This window comes from Calonectris borealis, chromosome Z, assembly GCF_964195595.1.
Source record: "Calonectris borealis chromosome Z, bCalBor7.hap1.2, whole genome shotgun sequence".
Lineage (NCBI taxonomy): Eukaryota > Metazoa > Chordata > Aves > Procellariiformes > Procellariidae > Calonectris > Calonectris borealis.
In genome coordinates this window covers 69,942,776-69,966,820 of record NC_134352.1, presented here as the reverse complement: position 1 = coordinate 69,966,820, position 24,045 = coordinate 69,942,776, and the positions used below count along the sequence as shown (strand labels likewise).

General features: G+C 38.4%; 1 protein-coding gene across 1 annotated transcript in view; it reads right to left on the bottom strand.

The window, feature by feature from the left end:
- HCN1 (hyperpolarization activated cyclic nucleotide gated potassium channel 1) overlaps positions 1 to 24,045 on the bottom strand; it is a 199,384-nt gene that overhangs the window by 92,165 nt on the left and 83,174 nt on the right. The window contains exon 3 of the mRNA XM_075136295.1: positions 2,731 to 2,892. Coding sequence (XP_074992396.1) covers positions 2,731 to 2,892 — 162 coding nt within the window. The remainder of the gene's footprint in view (positions 1 to 2,730; positions 2,893 to 24,045) is intronic.

Sequence of the window (24,045 nt, the reverse complement as noted above, 5' to 3'; positions counted from 1 at the left end):
CGTACAGAAGAAACAGCTTTCAGGAGAAGGCTTTTAGAAGAAGTTCTTGCACTCTGTAGCCTGAAGAAACTACTGTGCAAGACAGAAGGGAACGATGGGCTGGAAGAGTACGCTGGGCTGTGTCAATTGAGGAGACAGCATGTCATCCTCATGGCATCCTTACTTCCTTTAGCATCAGGTTATCCGCAAATGCTCTGGCTTGCCACTGACTTGCATATTGGAAAACTAACTTTTTCTGGCTGAGTCCACCATGAATAAGTGTTAAAATTTTACTTCAAAGCAAAATGAGTGTATTAGCCTGAGGTTAGCCCTTGCAAAAATGTCATTTTGAGGAATATACATTGGACCCACAGTGTGAAACGCAGGAAATGCTCACACAAAATCTCCCCTACTCAAAAAAAGATTGAAATTCAAAGAGGGGCAATTTTGCCTTTCTTAGAGCAGTTGTATTTCAGAATTATTTGACTCAGAAACTTGAACAAAACTCCAGATGTATGCAGGTGCAAGGAGTTATCTTTACGTACTACTCTACTAAAATCTCCGACTAAAATCTGAGTAGAAGGGAATACTTTGACAGAAAGGTGCATTAGCTGGGGCTAGGGAAAGACCTCTTCTTCCTGACAGTATTGGCCTTTTGCCATGGCAATCACTACCAGTTCACAGATAAAGAACTTAAGGGCAGAAGAAATAATAAGATTCTTATCTGACTTTCTGTCTCAAGAGCATTTGAGTCCAAACCCCAGTATTAGCTGCAGTCACTTCAGTAACAAAACTTTTAAAATTCAGAGTAGATTAAATTGTTATATGCTACAGTATACCAGGAGAGTATGGTACCCCGCTTCCCAAAGCTCTTGCAGTATCAGGAACCTGAAGCCCTTCCAAATTCCAAAGTCAGCAGTGGGTTAGACTCTGAGTACCCGAGCAAAGCATCATCATCATCCTTCTATTCCCTCTATCATTTCAGAGGACTGATATTCCCTGCCGGCTTCTCTGCCTGTATTCAGTGCTAAAGAATTCACTTCAGAGCCTGGAAAGCAATCAGGAAATGTCTCGTAAGATCATGACAGGGTCAGAAGAAAGGTCTAGTTGTTTCCCCCAACAGTGGCCTTAGATAGGTTCCTGATTCCAGGTTGGCAGTCCAAATCTCCTTCTCTTGCCATAGGACTAAAAGACCGCTTATGCTGTGAACATAATCTTGCTCAATTTTCAGATCTCCCCACAATGTTCATTAACAGCAACAGATTCAGTTGCCAGACAAAAAAAAAAGTGCAACTTTCAAAACAGATCTTTCCATGAGTATGTGGACAGTAAGGAGACAGTATTGTTTCCATAAAGAAACTGAGTGTGGGCAGGAGGAAAGAAGGGTCTCCTTGAGCATGTGCACTATGTGCACAGCCTTCTTAGATTAAATGTAGTTCTTCTTATGGAAGAGAGAGAATTTAATAGTTCAGTGTTCTTTAAAAGTTAAATACTTCAATTAAGTGTAATCCAAGGCTTCCTTTTACTTGCTAGCATAGTTTTCATCCAGATCTTTAACGAGCTGGTAGAAAATGTACCCTTTCTAAATGTGAATGGAAGATGTTACAAAGCAGAACCCAGAATGCAGCAGAATGCTGTCGTGCCAGTCAGCATCCTGGTGACCTACATTTATTGTAGGTCTTCAAAAATCCCATTTTTGAAGATATGTTGCTTTTTTTTTTAGGAAAGCTGCACAATGAAGTGTCAGCAAACATGCTGCTTATCATTAAAGATGTTGCTTGAGGACTGCAAATATTGTCTGTATGATTGACAATCTTAGTCAACGAGCTCCCACAGTAATGTGGAGTATCACGTTCCTAAAGGAACAAATACTGTTATGTTTCTACAATAGAAATATGTGGGACTGAGCAAGATGACCATTTACAGTAAAGGCGCTGTTTTATGGATTCTGAAATTGTAAAAACTGGAGAGACACATTTTCAGATGGCCAATGAGAGAAATGTTTGGCGCTTTTTTTTTTTTTTGTATAGGCACATTTCAACAACTTTTTCAGTGTGTTTCCTATGAAAATGTTCTATGGATTATCTCATTTTCTGACTTGATAAAAACTATGTAACTCCTCACAGCCATTAATCTTTAAGGCACATGTCAAGCAAGCAGAACATCATCAGCCTTCCTTATAAATAAGGCACAGGCCCATTCCATCCTTGAACAGTCTGCAAACACGCACAAAAGTATCATAGAAGTAAATCTATTTCTCTTATCTTACTTAGAAAAAACTCATGTCGACTGTTAAGTTGGGAATAACTTGGTAAAGGGATCATGAGATGACGGAGAAGTTACTTACAAAACAAACTGAGGACAACATTAGATGAAATAAATACCAATAATACACTTTCAGGAGCGTTCTGAAACTACAGCCTAAAATGAAAGCACTGGTAAACTGAGTGTTTCTGAATTTCATTTGGTGGCTTTTTTGAGGGAATGAGGTTTAATAAATTAAAATGACCTTAAAACTGAAAGTATTTTCTGGCTCATTCACTGACAATGAGTCAATATCATTTTATCGGTGATGAGGGCTACAAAACAAACTTTAGTTCATTAGCACGCCAGCCAACAAAACCTAAAAGTAACCTTGAATAAATTGCAGGGCAGTGTATTACTAGGCATGTATTTTTACACTTAAGTCTGAAGCTAACTGTTTAGAAAAATAATGTTTAGAAAGCACAATGAAAAATGAACAATACTTACAACCATACCGTTTAGGGACACCCAGCAATCTGGTGGGAAATCCTGGAGTAATGGTACTAAAAACTGCAGACAGCCATCCCAGTGGCACAGCAGCAGCATCATTCCAATCAGATTAAAGATTCTCACAACAGCACTGGCCAGATCGTACGTCATGTGGAAAATCTGTAGGCAAAAATTGCAGGTGATGTACATGATGCAAATCATTTACTTCTCATCAGGCAGGTTAAAGGCAAAGAAGTACCATCCCGAACTTCTAAAAAAGCTGAGATTTCTCAGCAAGGACCATTCATTTGGGCACACTAATTTGGGCAGAGAGCTGTGCTGACACACCTGACTCTTGGCTGCACGCCAGTGTTACATAAGCTGCTGAAAAAGGCATATTTTGCCTAAGAAGTCACCAATTAAAGCGTTTTCTTAAAGCCTACAACTCTCACAAATTAAAAAAGCTTGGTAGAGGTAGTGAGACCATTACTTGTCTGTGAACTTGGTGTCTAAATACTCACAAAGTTGTGGGAGATACAAATTCAATGACCCATTCAGAAAGGGTTCACCTTTGCATTTCTTACCTTCTTCGAAGCACCAAAATCTGAGTGCAGAAACAATATAAATAATTTTACATATTTTTGGACTTCTATTTCTATACTATTAATCCAATTTGCACATACAGGTCACCAAGCAAAATGACAACAACGTAGTTCATCGCTCTTAATCATTAGCAGTTTTCCTAAACTACTGAGAAGCCTGTGGCTACTGTAGCTAAGCTTGTATTAAATTAATACAATCATTTGGATTTCAATATATTCCTCCATTCTTAGACAAAAAATGTTTGCATCTGAGAAGAGTCTTACAGCAAATCACACATATATTCTAAAAACAACATAGACATTTTCAGGTTTGTTATGGACAAATTTGTTGGACAGAATTAGCATGAGCAGCAGCAGTCAGCTGCCAAATAGTATGGAGAAAACCACTGTATTTAGCACTTATTTCCTCTCTATTGGTTTTAAAGCACTTCCAAACTATAAAAGCAAGAATATTCTTTACTTATTACACAATTCAGTCAACTCAAGATAAATATGTTACATTTTAATATGCATAATTATCACTATGCAGGAGTTCCATTTAGAAAATGAAGAATGTCCAGGTGGTTTTTCATGGAATTTTAGGTAGAAAATATTATTTAATTGTACTGATAGACAGAGAAATCAGAAGCTTTAGTGCTGAAAACATCAGATTGCTAGAGATATACACGCATACTGGCACATGACATTTTGCATTCGTGTATAAAATAATTCACATATGAAAGAGGGAATGTTTGTATCCTCACTTTTACATATCTAAACTAAAAGCAGAGATTGAGTACCCACACTGTAAATGAATGTAAGTGCGGATATTGTGTTATGGTGTCTTTCAATGTCATTTTCTGTTACTGGGAGTTTGTCCTTGTTTGAAAATGATGGTGTATGTTTTGAGTCCCAAAATGCAAAACCTGCGTGGTAGAAACATACCTCAGACATTAACTTTATGTGCAAAATGTTTTTTCAATCTAGGGCATTTTAAGAGAATATATTCCAAATCCCACTTTGATAGACATTGGAAACAGATGCTTGTAACATTATTCAAAAATGTCTTATCCAAATACCATCTAGCTCCTGTCAAAATTGAGGAGATGACACTGATATTTAGGAGATACTGTAACTGGAAATAAACAGAAAAGTGCCACCATTACACATTTGTCTTATTAAGAAATGTATTTACATTACAGCTATTTCAATAGCTACAGTTTCAGTAGCATGATGAACCAAGAGAGGAGAAGAGTGAACCGAAATAATTTTATTTTAAAGAACTGGAAAAAACAGCAAGGGTCTACTGTTTTGAAACAGTAACACTCATTCAGGTTACACTTTATCCACATAGTTATTATACTACAACCGCAAAGTGCAGATGAATTCCTGGTAACATGAAAAGTTGCAGAAGTTTTGTCAGAGAAAGCAGGATTTCCCCTAGAATATTTGTCTGAAAAAGGGCAGAAGATCAGACAAAAACAATACATATTTTACACAGAGATCACAACTTCCCCAGGAATTTTCTGTTGCTCCAGAAAAGCAAGTTATTACATCTCTACACTATGGCTGGACAAAAATCAAAGTTCCCACCCACACTGTTTTTATACTGCCTCAAGCTTCCCATTAGGCTTTACTTTAAGAGATGAGATTTTCAGAATAATTCATTGTATTGGATACTGAATGTTTTTTAAAAAATGGGTCACAAATATGACAACCAGAGCCAAAGTGAACATAAACATCTTCATTTCTACACTTAGAAAGAGAACTTTTCTGAAAACATGCACCTAGGTGTATGTGATAAACAGGGGAAGATCTGTTTCTCCAAAACTCTCCAGAGTCCAAAAACAGCACTTGCATACACCCAAGGCTCCTGAATCCTTATCCTGCCTCTGCAACTAGGGGCTTAGGCACCATGACAGATTGTGCATGTATCCTGTGATCATAGCTGCATAAAAATGATAATTCTATGGCTCTTTCACTTGGATGGAGACCATTTTGGGGCATCAATTCAGATTACAGACATGGTCTGCAAAGCTCATATCTTGATACAGAATTTCCAAGATTTTAGAGCATTTTGTGCTAGTACATTTTCATTCCAATCTTAAAAATTATGTAATTGGGTAATGTGCACTGCAAAAAAAAAAAAAAAACCCACGCAGGTGGATAGATTTGCCAAGGTATTTATTTCAGCATTTCCAAGATCCTGCCTAGCTCTTATGGATGTATCGCTCCCTGTCTACCCCATGAGACTGTGCGATGGCTCAGCACGGCTTCCCAGATGAGCCAGTAGAGCCAGGACACAGGAAGAGCTGTTACAAAGGGAGACTAAAATTCAAACCAAACAGCCAGAGCAGTGAGTTCAAACTAAAGGGCCTTGCGGAACCAAAGAGGTTTGCCGTTGGGTTTGGGCTCTGCAAGGACTATTCTATCTTATCACAGTGGTACGGCTATGTAACTATTGTTTTTCTTCAAAGCCTCTTCATTAGTAGTGTGCCTCTGCAGAAACGGTCACATACTGCAAGAACAGTAACATGTTGGAATGTTTTATGTGAAGCCAAATCCGCAAAGGAAATGATTGCAACAGTCTGTATACGACACTGCGACCTTCCATCATTTCTGAAACCTTTCACTGCAGAAATAGCTCCTGTACAGCTTAGCATTCAGGGTCAGTATTATTAAAAATGCATCAGCATATTCTGGATATTACCTCGATTGCTTAACATGGTATCATTGTATCAGCATATCAACCATACCATACCATACTTTTATCGCTCATCTTTTGCTTACATACTCTAATATTTGTGTACATTATTCTAATAACTGTGATAACTCCATATTAAAGAAAATAACTTCTTAAGAAAAATCTTAAGCAAATGTTGAAAAAAACCTTTTAACATCTCTGCATATTCTCTCTCCAGTAAAAAAAAGCTGAGTTTTTGTCTCCTAAAAGGAACATATCCTGGAAATGTGTGCTTGGTTGGAAAAAAACATTTAAATATCCAAAGCATACATCGTAAGTGAACAATAATATTTGTTCATAGTACTGTATTGACATATTTACATTTAGAAGGGGGGGGGGGGTGTGGTGGTTTTTTTTAAAAAATAGTCACACTTCCCTGTGGACTGAAGTCATATATTGCATGTTTAACATTTTATGTTCTTCCATTCAGGAACCGATTGTGATACATTGAAACAAGAGCAGTAAGAGAAGTAATATTTTTTAGCACTTTCTTTTTGTAATCACAAAGTAAACCTTATTAAAACTCCTAGAAGATGCATGAGGTGTAGTTTCTTAAGAGAGGAACTGGAGGACAGAAAGCTAATGCCACTCAGTTCAGCAGATGGTGGCTTGCCCGTCAGCCAGTCCTCCAGTGGGACAGGAAGAACTACAGGAAGACCACAAATCAATTTACGTTGATTTCGCAGTACAGATGTGCGGTCAAATCTCTCTGTTCGAATGGACGGCTTATCACGATAATATTTGTAACAAAAGTAATTCAAACATTTGCACGCCACTGAAGTTAGGCTCCTAAACCTGTTACTCAGGTAGTTAAATATAAATAGCCTGGTTATCATTAAACACCATCCACAAATGCCATGCAGATAAGCAGGAATTGCAGCTGTAAAACACATTTAAAAATCTGGCCACTTTATTTAGACTCCTTATCTCATACCTAAATATTCAGCTGAAGCAGCAAGAGGTGCAAATTTTGGACAACACATTTCAAAAAAATTACTAGAGTGACATGAGATTACTGCAACTGAGAAAAAATTAAAATTCCCTTGAGAACTAACTCTTTCCACATTTTTATTTCACATAATAGGAAAGATTTAACAGATACCTCTCCTGTTTGCTTACTACTCAGTTTCATTTCAATTACGCATGATACCTTTTATTATTATCATGTTTGTTTGGGGGGGGGGTTGGCTATAATACTGTCATTTTTCATAGTTTCCATATATTTCAAAATGATGTTTAATAATAAATTTAGTTTATTAGAACTCACTTCTGAGAACGCATAATTTCCTCCTATATTATTTTCATAACTTTTTCTCAATACCTTGGAAACCTTAAATTTTTGCTTAAAGAGCTGACAATGCCTCTGCCAATGGCTGAAATGTAACCACAGATTAACAGTTTACAATATTTTGGCAAAATATTGCTTACAGAGAATAAGAAATTGCTGAAGAAGTCAGAGTTCACATGTTTTATCTCAGTTTTTACTCACACTTTATTAATGACTCTTTTTATTCCCACGTGTGAAGCAGGAAGCAGGCTATTCCTTCCTCACATTTATAATTGAGCGTATACTTTAAATTGGTCCTGCTAACTCCGATTTCTGAGCCTGAAACAAAAAACCTGTTCCAGTCTTACCAACCCACTTGCTTAATAGTATTTGAGGGCTGTCGCATTAAGTTAATAGTGCACATATAGTTTAACTAGAACACAAAATCTGCTGAACTGCTGTCATGGAATGCATAGGTTACCTCTTCTGCCTTCTGATAATTGGCATGTGATATTTGTTCACTTGTCATTTTTAGTTCAGTTTGATTTTTAGGTTCAGTTTATATAAAAATTGATTTTTATATATTATCAGAATTTAATTCTGATTTAAAAAAAAAAAAAAAAAAAGAAAAAGTAAGTCTTCCTAGAAGGAAGACTTCCTAGAAAATTTATTCAAATCTCACATCACTGAGTTCATCCAGACACCTCTTCTCTTCCGCCCCTCAGAAGTACTAAAGGTGCTCATTATGACAGAGCTAGCTTGGGTTTAATCTTCAAATTAGGATTTGCATCATGCCTCAGGCAATATGAAATGACACTCGTACCAAGCGAGCTGTGTGGAGTCTGCAATATTAAATAGCCAGAGCAGGGAGACAGAAAGAGCGGCACACGAGCATGGAGGCTCTGGCAGGCATGCTGAAAGCTGCACCAAGGGCAACACTGGAACTTCAGGCTAGACTGCAGGGCAAAATAACAGTTATAAAAATGACAAGGGGGTTTTGGTTCAATCTCTGGGTCAGTCCAGAGTTATTAGGCTTATCCCTCAGAGCACCAACTAGACAAAGATTATAAACTGTAGGATCCAAATTTTCCTTCCCGAGCTAGATGTTCATTTCTGAGATAATGGTTGTAACAAAGCTCCTCAGGAAATAAAATAATATAAAAGGGGAGGAGAGCACAATGCCTGTTTCTGAGCATCTGTCTCTCAATCTACTTTAAATAATGAAAGGCAATCATGGCTTTTTGTTTAGCCATTTCATATTCTACAAATAGATTTCAAAAGACATTCTTCGTAAATATCACTCAGGACACTATGGGTCTGATCCAACTCCTACCAAAGCCAATTTCTTTGGAAGTTGCAGGTTACTACACTCTACACTGGAAATAAATCTGCACAAGTAGATGTAAACGCCCATTGATTTGAAATGCGTGGCTATGCCCTCAGGGTAACATTTTACACTGAACTGACTCCTGACGTGTGTGCTTAATTTTATGATAAAAAATTCGTCATTGATAATTCAGTAGTAGAGAAAGGCATAGCACTACTTAATCTAGTTGTATTTGTGACCTTAAGCTGATGACAAACACAAAGATCTGCTTCTGCTTTAGTTGGCCCTGAAGGGAAAACACCAGTGATTTAATAAACAGAACAAACTATTTTTAATCAAACATACCCGGAAAAAAGAGTTGAGAGTGGCCTATTTTATGTGACCTTTAAAAATTGTTATTTTCTAGATGGAGTCAATCTGACATTAGTTTTTATAATAGAAGTCCCATTTATTCCAATTCAAGGCATGTACAAATGGAAGCCAGCTTCTGTGGAGCAAAATGAACAGCACAACAACATAAATACAACACATATATGACAACATATACGTGTGCCACATCCAGATTAAACCTGAGAGCGTTAATAAAACAACTTTGCTGAAGGAAGATTTAGGCAAGCCTTAGAAAGGTTACATATAGTCAGGAAGCATTATTTATTTACCATATATAAATTCTGCAATATATATTTTCTACTGTAAATTGGCCAATGCCAATACTAATATGTTACCTCTCACACAGAGGGCATGACTTCATTGGCAAAATGTGTGGGGTTTTTATCCTGTTGTGATTAACGTGTGTGACCTGTCTTGACATCTAAATAGAGAGGAGCAATCACTTTAGTTCTATGATGAAGAAAACAAGCCAAGAACGACAAACCTCAGGATCCTGAAATAAAAAATACAGTGCTGATTTTCACTGTAGTTTTTACAGAGGTGGAGGTCTCATTCATCATTTATACTGATGACAGAAAGTGCCTTATTAGACTAAGCTTTTATCTTCATTAACTGAAGCAAAAACAAACAAAAAACAGTTCACAGCTGTCAGAAAGACACAAACATGCAATACTAACAGCCTGCCTCTGTGACAAAGTCTAGCTGCAGCTCTTGTCCTTAAGTCATAGTGCCAAACTGAGAGTGACCATACGGCAAAAAATACTTGAACTGTACATGAGCACAGAGATTGAGAGCCTTGTCAGCTTGAAGTATAGCTCCGTATACATTTCAGCATTATTTCAAGCATCAGCATCACTTGACCCTCAGCTCAAGCTTCTTTATGGGCCAAGTATCTCAAGTGGCAGCATCACCGAACTCAAGCTGGAGACCTCTATGGGTGGAGCTGAGCTAGAAGGAACATTTCATTTATTATCCTTTATAATTATTTATATCTTTCAAAGAAGGACGCTTGAAGATACAGCCAGTCTCTTAATGGCCCGAAATATTATTTATGATTTTGTGTACTAGCTGAGCGAGAGGAACTGTTTATCATATTAATGTGCAGACGTACTCTGGTGGCAAGAAGAGAAAAGAAATAAGTTATTCACCACCACTCATCTGCCCACAGAAAGGCCAAGGCAGGGAATCCCACAGCGCTGAAAAGGGCAGCAGAGCGAGCAATGTGAATCCTAAAAAATATCACTGCCTACAGCGTTTCAAATATAAGGACATAAAGTCAGATACCTGACCACATTTTTAGGAATTAGTATCAGCTTCTGAACTGTTCCCCGGTTTTAATTACACAAGCAGTTTTTATCCTTAATGAATGTGAAATAAAACAATAAATACCAGACGTATATTTATAAAGAAATCTACCACTACATGTGTCAAAAATGCTGAGACAATTTAGGGAGAACCTTAGGAAATACCAAAGTCTTCACAAAAACTGCCATGTCTGATAAAATTGTTTTACGATGTTATTGATCACTCAAGTCTCACAAACCCTGAACCCTGTTGATTCCCATTTTTAAAGCATGACTTTGGAGATAATCACGCTCTACCCCCGCCTGTAGGTCTTCTCCCCTGAGCCGGGTATTTAACAGAGAGGAACAGGGCAGTGCCCTGGCTGCTCCTGCCACTGCCACTGGCGGGAGACGATCCCGGCTCCTGGACTCTCGGATCCAACAGTGAAATTCAATAAAAAGGAATAAACACAAAGTGGATACACTGCAGGACATATGTATAAATACATACAAAGTAACGGCATACCCTGGAACAACATATTTTGGCAATCACATTGTACAAATGGGACATGTGTAACTAACCTCTTTCAACCTCAGTATTTTCCTAAACTTCATTCTTTTTTTTTTAAGGGAGTCATGTTTTAACTTCCAAACTCCATGAATATGAAATGAAATCAGATACTTTCTGATAGTAGGAGAAACACCAGAAGACTGGATGTACACAGAAACTTGAAAGTTTGCACATTTACAAAAATAGTATCTGAAACTATTGTTTCTGTAAAACAATTCTCTTGGTGTTTTTTCTTTCACTAGATCTGTATGTCATGACAGGCTGAAAATACTTCAAGGAGCTTCTCTTGTCTCAGCCAGACCCAGGCTTGGGAAGCAAATGAAAGTGTGTGAATAAAAGGAAAAGAAAGTTTTCTCTTTCTCTCATCCTAAACCCCCAAAAGAATCAATCTGGGATTTAAGGGGACGGTTCATTAATGTTATTAAATCACCAGTTCTTTTTACGTGATGCCTACCCCCAAAGTCACGCTGCCACATACCTGAGCTTCAAACTAATTGTCCTAATTATAATACAGCAACACAATGATCTAACAGCAAACAACTGAAATAATGAGGAATAGTTCTCCTGGGGAATTTAAGTTGGTGTCTTACTGAAGCTGTTGAGGTTAGTCTTCCAAACATGGAAATAATGGGCAAGGCATTGAAAATGAAAGTCGTTATGTTAAATTTCCTGTGGAATAAAGTTCTGAGACCAAATTGATGCACAATGCTTTCTTTTAATAGCATGTGATACCTTCATTTTAAAAAGACCCAAAATGTTGTTTTATGAGGCACAATTGTTACGTCTTAATGTTTATATGTTTGGGTTGTTATGATTAAATATAAGCTGTGAATAAAATATGTAAAATTCCATACTGTGTTAGATTCTGCTTTTTATAGGAATCTAAAAGAAAAATTCACAGGCCAAGCATTATAAAAAAACCAAGACTGTCAGTACAAGGCAAGGCAGATGATGAGTGTGCACAATACTGTCTGAAAGTCAGAACTCTTCATCAGCTGGATGCTTAAAGTCCAAAACACAGAAAATCCATTTATTCCTTTGAAAATCTTGGTAACAGCAAATATGATAAAGTCACTCATATATCATGATCACACACACACATAAAAATCAAAGAAATAACATCTAAAAGTATATTTGTGAATAAATTTTTGTGCTAATTATATATCAGTGATTTGATATGTAAAGTCTATGTTTCACAATATTGACAAATGATTTTTAAAATTATATGGCTAATTGAACTGCATTATAGAAAACTTTTTTCTGGGAAGTGCAAATGAAGTCTACAGTTAAAATCTTACTATGACTCAAAATCACATAGAGGACCTCTTTTGGGGTTTTAGAAGTTAAATACTAAAAAAGAACTGATGCCTGGGGAGGTAGAAAGAACACACCAGAATTGTAGTCTTAATAATTAGTCTCAAAAATTGCCAGCAGAAATTAAGAATTCAGTTGCCTGATAAAAACTTCATGTAGTCAGAAAAATATTATCAGTTTAAAGAAATTGCTTTGGAGATTTGCATACAATACCCTCTCCTGTAAAATATTATGTTTACTTGGTTTAATACATAAAACTACCTTGAGCAGAAATTTCAGATGCTAAATTATTCTATTTTTATAACTGCGTTCAACATTTGGTAAATACATGACTATCATTATTATGAAAAGTGAGTGTGTGCTTGCATATCCACAAACATAATTTGCACACAGTTTTGAATATTCAAAAGTCTCTACAGATCTCTAAGGATAGTCTACGAAAAAGTGAGTGAAAAAAACAAAAGACAAAAAAGACATACAAGTAGTATCAGAAAAGAAGAACTACAGTAAGAAGAAAGAACTGTTCTTTTACGGTCCTATTAGGGTTCTTTGAATTTTGCCTTTTTCCAAAATATTATTTAAAATAATACTTGTTTCTGATGGATAAAATTTTTCAGGATTCAATACATGATCAACTTAGACTTCGTGTTTTAATGCTATCAGTTATAAAGATAAAGAGCTGATGAGGGGACATTGTGCCTGGACCGATTTTTTCCCAGTATTTTTTGAGCAAATAAATTAGTATTAACTAATTAAGTAATTGTATTTTAACATGGTTATTTTACTATGTTGAGGTATTTTGAAAAAGAAAACTGTTAGTGGACAGCAAGCCTAATGTGTAAAACCACAGTATTTATTATTATACACCTCTCACGGTATTTACTATTATATAGTCTCTCCAAGAAGAGTTTACATTTAGTAATTATTTTTTTTTAACTAGTACCTCATCAAACACAATGCCTAGGTGTAGTTCACCATATGAACAATGGAACAAGACAGATTACTTTATAAATGACACAACACGTCAGCCTATGAATTTGAAACATACACTAAAATGTGAATAATACAACCGAAATAATTATTTACTAAAACTCATCAACAGCAAATCATAAACTACAGAAAGATGTGGAAAGTCTGGTCAGAGTCAGAAGGCTCCACTGAAAAATAACAGTACCACGTAATTTCTTTTTACTCTAAATTAACATTCCTACACCTCCACCCCCTATTTTTTGGCTTTCTTTTGTATCATTCTTGCACTTTTTCTAGCACGCCGGTAAGAGAAGTGCAGGATGCGCACCGAGCCCCTGGCCAGCCCAACGTGACACCCTTCCTCCCGCCTCGTGCCCTCCCGCACATTAATTTCGTCAGTGCTTTCCTCGCCGCTCAAGCGCTGAGCACAGAGGTGCTCCTGCAAGCTCCTTGCCCCGGCCCCTTTGCCCAGCGAGCGGCCCAGCAAACCAGCCTTGCCCAGCGTCTCTGCTGGGCCACGGCGCACCGCCTCTCCCGGGAAGGTTGCCCCCAACTTAGCCATCACCGCATTAGGTTTATTCCTGCTGAGCGTGTAATGTGATGGCCAAGCCTTTCCAGATACAGATCTGTACTTCTCCCCCTGCCTTTACTTTCTTGGCTGTCTTAGCAGCGGCTTTCTACTGTTTTCCAGCTGATCTGATGAACATGTCTTGTTTTCAAACTGCCCTTTGGCTATAAATCACTTAAACTTCGCTGCAGATTGCTTTGCCCCATTTTCTAAGTACAGAATATCCACCAGGTTGCACTTTGCAAAGGCTGGCTCTGGTTCCCCACTGCAGCTCTTGCCGACATTGGAGTCACCTCAGGTGATCATCTATGGTTTATCTTCAGAGGTTTGATCTGAACATTTCATCATTGCATTCGGATTTTATGAGACTACTGAGTCTTGAACGCTACACAAATAAACAGCTTTTGCACAATTACTGCTATTTCTGTGTATGCCTTCAATGACCATTCATGTTGTGGTAGACATGTGGTTATTTGTCCCAGGAATACCACTGTCCTCTCATGTACTTTGATTTAGTGTATCGGCATTTCTGCTAGCTAGATGCTATTGCCACATCTCCTTCAGAGCAGTATTTCAGTCCACGCTGCACTTGGTAACACCAACAATCTTCTGTGCAGTCATTCCTTGCGATCTTGCACTGGTTTACTGCCAGGGGTTTGTCTGTGGGAGTGTCTGCAGCCTTTTCTTATGGATGCAAATGCATGTCAAAAAAATCATCTGCTTGTTGCTCCACAGAGCTAATCCATCCTGTGTTCTGCAAAGGCACTTACTTACAGGTTTAGCAACCAGCAGTGAGATTTTTTGGGCAATATCCTACTCTCAGACCGCATTGCTGAAGGCTCAGTAATTTAGGTTGCTTTCTTACAGCTTATTATGTACGAAAGCAAAAGTGACAGAATTTTGTCTGTTCTCATGAGCACTTCATGCAGCCTTTTACTGTCTGATTCCCACCTCCAGACCCTACCTGTTACAAGCACACCAGCAATTAAAGCATTCTCACAGCACGGTAGTCAGCGCAGGCTGATGCTAGCGTTACCTCTTCCCTGACATCACAGACTACGGTTCAATGCTGTGTTGCAATACTGCGCAACACTGAGCAATGCTCATGTTCGTCAACAGTGCAAAGCAAAAACATCCCTCATTTCACATTTTCTTATGAACAGACCGCATTCACTTGTTGGCTTCTGAGTGGGTTTGGTATACGCTAGCCCTCACACAGCCTTTTTCCAGTCTCCTGTTTCTGCTTTCTCTGTCTGCTGACACTCGAACCGACACCACAGTCCAGCTGGAATCAAACTGGCTATTGAGCAACAACATAACTCAGAAATGACAGCTAAATGATTGGCAGCCAATGAAGAGGACACATAGCGAAGCAAAACTTGAGGCTAAGAACTTGAAGCAAACATGCTCTTCTTCCTTGAATGATCCCATGTACCCCCGCTTTTTTTAATTCTTCCTTGAACAGAAGGAAAACTCTGGGACATTTCCTTGGGGATATTTAATAGTTTTATCGTCCATTCCCTTTACATTGCTGTTAAAAGATGGGAGATTTTTCTTGTTGCTGTTTGAGTGCATTCCTCTACAATACAGGCTGCAATCTACTGCTTTTCTTCTCGGTCAGTCTGTTTCTGCCTAGCCCTTATTTTGTACAGCTCTACCTCCCAACGTTTTCCTTTTCTGCTTTCTATATACAGCTCAAATTTGAACCGGAAGATTGCTAAAGCAGTATCACGTAATTTTTTTAAAGAAAAGAGTATCCTTACTTTCTCTTTATGGATTATAAGCAATTCCAAATTGGTGTTGAGATTTTGACTCACTTGTATTTTTAAAGGCAGGCTCTTCTGTTACTAAACATCTGGAGGAAAAGGATCTACTTTCAGTAAGTAGACCAGAATTTCCCTCTGGTTTCTGTGCTTTCTCTTATTCTTGTTCCCCAGAGTATCCCTGCAGTACATTCTCAGCCCGTCCATTCCAAATATTCTAAATTTTCTATACCCTGTCCCTGTGCCATATCCTCTTTTGTTTTTCTTTTTTTTTCATATACTCCCACAAAGAACATGAACATTACATCCAAAAAACACACAGAAAAGGTTCTCCAATTTCGAGCAAGTAACTCTGTCCATTCTTTTTCAGAGTGATTGTATCCAATGGCTGCCATTAAAAAGTTAGTATTTCAACTACCAGATCATGGCAATATTGCCAACTCCAAGCCAATATAATTGTGATTTAGGTGACCCTATGAAACTTGAGATTAATTTAAAAACGTGCTTTGGGTTCTTCACATTTGCGTGCCTATCAAACTTCCCTCAGAAATTGGTGGGCAGCTAAAAATAGCTATAACAAAAGAAAACAGTAATAAATCTGAGATGTTTCCAAAATCACACAAGTCTAGGAACTGGAACGTAGAGAGAAAAGCAGTACTGTAAAGCCGACAATACAAGTGGAAGAGTTTGCAAGTTTGCAATGATACTTCAATCATCCTACTTTTTCTAACTTAGTTCTAAATTACAGAAATTCTTTGTTTCCAGAAGGCCAAATCCTGGAAATGTTTATCCTGTGTGCTCTCAGTGCCACAGTTTGCATCTCTGGGACAATGCTGTGACAGAGACTGAATAGCAAGGACAGTATTTACGCAATTGCAGAGTGACAGTGAAATGGAGAGTTATTTTTATCCTTCAGTTTGGCAGCAGCAGCTAAGCACTAGGTGCTTCGAATGTTTCAAAAGGCCTGGTTTGCACATGGTAAAGCTAATAGCCCAGGAACAGAAGGATAAAAAATGAAGAGGTGAAGGGAGCGTGGTGCAATTGTAACCAGTACGTGCAAAAACAAACTCAGCACGCGTGGAAATGGTCTCAGTAAGATTGCACACTGTTCAGGTAGTGCTGTCAGGAGCACTGAGTGACAGCGTCTCACACGTGGTCAACAAGGAGGGAAAACCCGGCAGTGCTGGAGCGTGTCCCCGAGCAACAAAGGTGGTGAGTGCCGGGAGGAGCACCGGCCCGCCGCCATCGGGGCTGCAGGCTGCCCCTTCCCCATCCGCCTCTTCTGACATCATCTAATATGGTAATAACGCCAGGACGTCCGGTTTTTGTCATTTTTTTTCCAGTTGACTAGGTTTGCCCACGTGCCATGATCGGGCACGTAAGCTGAGCCCTTTACACAGAGAGTCGGGGTGTCCTGAAGCATTTGTGTGGGGATGGTGGCAGACCCTCTTCTTTACCAGCCCCTCTTATTTCTAATGAGGGGGTGAAAATAAAATATGAGGAGCTCCCAAGCAACCCCATCCCACAAGCCAGATGCTGTTTTATCTCCAAATGCTTTTCCAGCTGCATAACTGTTGTGTGCCTGTGGGGTGTGCGTGTGTGTGGCATCACTCGAGGAAGGGAAAAGGGCAGGAGAGAACGAAGGAGAAGCCGTGGTTTTACAGAGCTGTGAAAACTATTTGCCTACCCAGTCCTTGCCCTGCAGACAGGCCATAAGCAATGAAAACAGGCTGCAGGGAGTTTTCTGAAAGACTGCTGAATGTGGAGTAGCACTTACTCAATTCTCTACCAGACAGTATTCCCTGAAGTACAATTTTGAAATTACTCTGGACAATTTATCACCTGCCCAAATGACCCTGTCACTTGGCTAGTCCATCTGCCTGGAACTTGCTCTAGTATTCCCAGCCCCAGAAGCAGCAATAAACAACTGCCATTTTTTATAAATCAACCTGCCAAATACAGGTTTTTTCTTCCCTGTCTGATGCCCAGAACAAATAATAGTCATTCCTGGGTCACCAACATGTTTTCTAGACATTAAAATGTCATAATTTTCACTGCTAAATAGAGGAAGGAAAAAAACCACACAACCCACAATCACGATCATTCTGGGAAATCCTTTACGGTCTGACCAGCTACCACCTGACTTCTATTTCTGGAATAAACACATTAAAAATAAATAAAGAGGTTGTCTTACTTTTTTAACATACCTTATGCTAAATATTCAGACTGTGCTCTGCACGAGGCCTCCACTTACTCTGCTCACTTGCTCATCTTTACAATACTAACTGCAGAATGGCTCATTGTTGAGAAGCAGGAGACACGGACACCACGGCTCGTCCCTGGCTCCCTACCAGCTGTCTGGACAAAGAGCGGCTGCACAGCAGAGAGAAGACTCCTCTGGGGTTGCTGCACCCTTTCTTGTGCACCCAGCACGAGGAAGTTGTATATTTCTCACATATAATGCTCATCCCCTTTACTCCCCTGAGATTATGGAGCACTCAGTGTCTTCACAATTACCATGAGGAGAAACAGTGATAAATTTTATTTATATTAAAAAGCCTAAATAATTAATTACACTCTTTTTTTTCCCAAGAACCAAATAGTTCATTGCATAATGGTAAACAATAAAGTCAACATTAGCTCTGAAAGTCAAAACAAAACAACTAACGAAGTACATCATTATTTTCAAAAGATGGAAAAGGTTACATAAAGACTAAATCCTCTTTAAAGTCAGGTCTCTCCAACATCTTCCTTTCAAACTTTTTAGCTTTCCTCTCAATTGATTTGTCTTCCCTTTGCACTTCAGTGATTATCGATTCTTCCCTTCTGAAGGAGCACAATTATAAAACAATTATCTGCTCTCTCAGTATTTCCCTGTCAGCTGCAAGCAGAATGTTACTCCATTACTGTACTGTTAGATCTTTTCTCTTCATGCAAGTACAACTGTTAAAATGGGAAAAGAGTGTACAATTTGTTTTCTGATGCTGGATATAATGTACTAACATATATGTGATATCATCTGTATATGTGTGCATATATATATATGCACACATAAATATATACAGATGACATATGACAATGATGTATGCAGAAGTAACACTGGGCTTTTGACACATGCCTGAAGCTCTTAGCAATCAAAACTCCATCTTCTACCTTAGCCACACTCTCCTCAACAGTGTTTCACTACCAAATGCACCGTTTCTGTGTATAAACACAACACCAACCGATGTCGTGCTTAACACACAATTATTTTCCACCTGTCCCATTTCTTCTTCACTTTCAAAAAGCTTTTTACTTAAGAATGTACAGAGCTCCTTCAGAGGATGTATATACCTTCAAGTATCCTAGGGAAATCCTTGTCTCCCAGAAATCAGTAGGAGTTTGGTATTGCCTTCAGTGGATCCAGCATTTCCTTAATTTCCCCTGAACTCTTGTGGCTGGATTAAAATAAATGGTGGTTAGTATGTCCCCACCATAAGAGAAGAAACGATTTGGGAGGCATGAATCCAACAGACAGCCAAGAGGGAAAGACAACTGTGTGGTAAAGATAGCAGAAACATAAGACCTGTTGTTCATATGGATTTTGGTTCATTTCAAGTATTATTCCCTGTTTTATAGATGTCGCACATTTTGTTTTTATGCCTGAAATAGCAAAAGAATCTATTAACATTTCCTCATATATCTTCTACATCAAAATAAATGTAAGTTCAACTTTCATTTGTGTGTCTGTATTCCTGGCACTGAGAACATGCACGTGTCTCTGTTATCAACAAACAGTAACGTTATACCAGGCTGTGTTACATGTTCTTGCATTTATTTTATCTGTAGCAGTAAAATTGGCCATGCTGGTGAACATGCTCTTTTCTGAAAAGCAAGCTAGAGACAAATGAGTAGATTTTGCATCTTTTGCAGTTTACATAGGATTCACATGGAGACTGGATCTTATCTAACCAACTGAAGACTACTGTCATGTGGGTATTTACTACTCTTGTATCTTCACTTGATGACCTAAGAGAAAATACACTGATATTATTTTATATGTGCTGTGGACTTAAACACTATTTAGCAGGAAACTGAGAGGAAAGGACAACACTGTCTGTTAAAGTTGTGTACGGAAATGTAGAGTTAAACTACAGCCCAAATCACCAAGCACTGAAAAGCAGCATAGAGAACATGCACAACCCCATTACAAAGCTTCCTTGCTATTCCTATTATTATTATTACTTATTTTACACCAACTTTAAAAAAGGTACAAAAACTGCCCTGCTAAGCAACTTGCAACATCACCTAGACCTGGCTAATTAAGGATTCAGAAAAATTACCATGCAGCTTAATGCATAAAATGAACACCCAGGATGTCCGAACATTTTGTTCTTCTCCAGCACATAGCCTGTTTCATTTTAATCCACTAGGCTTTTGGGTACCTTTTTTTAATTTTTTCCCCAAACACTTCAGCTTTCAGACTTATTTTTCCATTACTGCATTTGGTGTGACAAAGGTACCACATACGCTCTTGAAACACTGCATGAGTTGTAAAAGTGCCTAGTGTCAAATATTAACATAATATTTTAGGACACAGTTAAAGGTTTTTTTGTGTTTTTCAGCTTTGGTTACTTCATTTCTTCTACACCAGATGTCACAGAAATGATTATCCCTAGACCAACAGGACTGAAGCCACCTTCTCCAGTGCTACTTCAGCAATGGCCCAAGTGTCACCACTACTAATGACTGCTAAGAAATGCTATCACAGAGATTCCTCTTTGGTATCACTAGCAGCTCAGCTGTCATGCTTTACCTTTTGAAGCTTATTAATACAGTTGATATTGGTGATCACAGTGAAAAGCCTGTGTGTAAATACATATAGACCTATACCTGTATATACATCATTTACCAATTGGAGCATAGTGATAATGGCGATTCATATGGAGGACACCTCTGTGTAAAAAGCCAAGAGAAAGAACCAGAGAAGACTTCTCCCATCTGTTTCTCCTCTCATACCACACACACAGACCAACCTTAAGCCTCCTGCCTTTCTCGCTAAATGAAAGCCTCCAGTGTTGCTAGAGCAGGAAACCTGCATGATGGAAACTGCCCTCTGGAAGAGTCCCTCTGTTCCACTGAATTTAAAAGACATCTGGGAAGACTCACATTCTAGTGTTAGCACCTAAATACCCTTACAGAGGTTTTCCTAGGTTATTTTACTGCAATAGTTGAGTTTACTGCTCTCCGCTTGCCAAGAGCCAGCAAGATCTTTGTTCCCCGCAGTAAGAAACTTGAAAGAGGGCTGCACCAACCTGCAAGGGCGTTTCTCCCTGGCTGTCAGGGACGGAGAGGGTAGGAAATAACAGATGTAGCTCCTCTGCTGCCTTGACAGACTCTTTTGACACCTAGACCCTACGCCGTAAGGATGTGAATAACGAGCCAGCCTGGGTACTCAGGCAGCGGTGCCCTGGTGCTGCACTGCCCCGTGTCTGCACAGCCTGAAAGCCTGACACAGGCTTGTGGGGGTCATCTACCTCCACACAAATCCACGGGGCAGTCTTGACTAGATTTTGTATTTTAGGATAGTTCCTCACTAAAAGTAGTCAACAGATGAAAAAGAAGAACATAGTAGTTAACATACTGCAACCCCCTTTCTGGTCACCAGAAAGGATTAATCCACACATGATGTGCTAATTTCCATTAAAAAAGCCTAAATATGGATGTAAAGAAATACATAAGCAAATAAAAACAAAATTGGGATAATTTATTCTAGATTAACAGTTTAACGGTTTGCCAATTTCCTATTGATTTTAATGTAGTATGACTAACCTTGTCTTACATAACTCCTGTTATCTACCTTTAAAAAGTCTACATTTCTTCAAATCCTGCTGAATGTGTTAACTCATTAGTATCTTGAGATACATGGCTGTCACCTGATGTAGAAAAAACCCTATTTCTTTATAACGTTTTCAATTCATTATATCTGAATTTTATTGTAAGAGCCTGTATTCATATCACACAGGTCAACCACTCAGACCCAGTCCACTCCTGTTTGTCCCTTCTCTCACTGTTGGCATGGCTTTACCAGGGAAGTTTTAAAATATGTTAAAATCTAAATAAAAAATATAAACATATTTTAGTGAAATGTTTATACTTTTAAAAAGAAAAATCTGTATTCAAGTCCTTGTACATATTTTCACAACAAAATTCTAAATAAACTCTAGCATAATATCAGGCAATACTCACACAAGAACTTTTATTCTGTGAGTTATAAAAAAACTTGTTAGCCACCTTTATTAGAGAAAATATCGAATCTATTATACAATCGACATTTTAGAGATCATCATGTGTATTAAGCTGTTATGATTTTGCTTTTATTTACATATAAAGTATTTGATTACTTTTGAAGAAAAAAAGCATGTAGTGCCACCTAGGGGTATTCAGAAGCTTACGAATTTGAATTTTTGACAGCTCAAATATTCTGAATTAGGTTTATTTTTCATAACTGCATTCCTAGGAATAAAAATATGTATTAAAGGAGGTTTATGCAATTTAGTTTTGCCAGCCTGACAGTAGGGCATATGCTAATTCCAGAAACACGATGAAATTAAGTTTTTTCTCTGTTTCAGGCAGTAACTCTAAAGTAACTGGCTCTCACAGAAAATTACAAAATAAATAATCTGTATATTAGAAGGAAATAAATAATTGGGAAAAAACGCCCTTCTCCTGCCTCAATGCTCCCACCTTACCAAAACAGTGGAAAACTAAGAATCACGTTAATTGGCTGTATTGGATGTGTGAAACTCCATTTCACACGCTTGATTTAATTTCCTCCAGTCCAACAAAAGATGGGCCAGGTGGGAGGATTCCTCGGCAGCGGCGTGGAGCCAAAGGGGAAGTCAGCCACGGCATCTACTTACTCACTTCAGCTTTTATTTCTTGGGTTTTTTTGTTTTCTTTTGTTTTGTTTTCCCCCTTGCTTGTTAGTTTTTGTCAATGAGGGATATATTGGCATTACCCTGGAAAGACTGTGGATAGAAAAGTGGATTAATCTATTATAGACTACTTTTAGACACAGTTAATTGATCAAAAGTCCACTGCTATCAAAAGGAGCCTTGAATGTACCATACTGATTACAGGTAAGGATTGCTACATTTTTCAAGCAGATATACAGCAAATATAACATAGGCAGAGGACTAATCCTTGCTATTGCTTTTCATGGCAAACTCGGAATGACCAAATTGACCACACTCATGAAAATATTATAATTAGGCTGCCTTAGCAATGGAGATGCCTCAACAACTTCTGTGTACATGGTATGGACCCACCCACCCGACAACAGTACCCCAACACTTCACCAAGCCAGAACTCTATACATTAACTTGTTCAGTAACAAAATATGCATTTGCAGGTGATGTGGTATGAGCTTTTTCTGCCTAACCCAGCAAAGCACTTTTAGCAAGTACCTTATTTTAAGCACATGAGCAGTTGTCTTGATTCAGTGGGAAAAAACCCAACCAACCAAATTGTCTGTCCATCATTTTAATTTTGTATAGGAAGGCTGGCATCAGTGCGCAGTTATTGGTCTCCCTCGACCCTGCCTCTTTTGTCAGATACCAAACAGGGCGGTGCCGCTCTCAGCCCAGCCTACCACCGCCTCTATGAAACACCCTGATACCACTTTCACAAACACCACAGCAGCAAGAAAGGCTGGTTTTAATATTCTGAATTCATTTAACATCGACTTTCAGTCTACCTGATTTTTAGTCATATTGGATCATAGCGTTGTAGTAATGATTCAGTTTTACTGGATATAAGCTAAAAAAAACCCACCTAAGTGCAGAAGTGGCAGAATCTATTCAGTGCAAATGACAAGAAAACCAGACAAGCCATTTAACAAACGATCTATGTTCCACATAGCAGGGTTTTTTTCACAGCTTCCTTCTATCGAGCACACCCACGCATCTCCACGCTCAAGTAATTCAAAGATGTTACCAGAACATCTGTGAGGTTTGAAGAATCTGTGAAATTGTATGGATTATTTAGAAAGCACTGTTCAGAAACACTGCATTAGAATGGATTTTTCCAAAGAAGTTGTTCAACATTTCCCGTAGAAATCTGTAAGAACTAGAAACATAAGCACAAGAGAGAGGATTTAAGTCTTACTTTAAAGTACTAATGTCAATGCAAATGTGGGCTGTGGAATCTTCATATTCTATTATTAATGATAGATGATACAACAATATTAATGCAATAAAATTCTATTAATCACGATAGTGCTAAAAAAAAACCAAAACTGATAGTCCCTGGCAATATTGGATTTTTCACAGACTATATGGGAGATCAGTGCTGGGTGGACTCCCTGGTCCCAATCCAGGAAAGCATTTAGCAAGTACCTTATTTTAAGCATATTAACAGTTGTCTTGACTCAATGGGAAAAAACCCAAAACCAACAAAACAGGGGTTTGTCCATCATTTTAACTTTGTATAGTTAGGTTGGCATCACTGGAAAGTTACCTTGTCATCTGTCAAAATGTAGATGCATTCTGGTTTTAGCTCACTCTGTTACATTCTA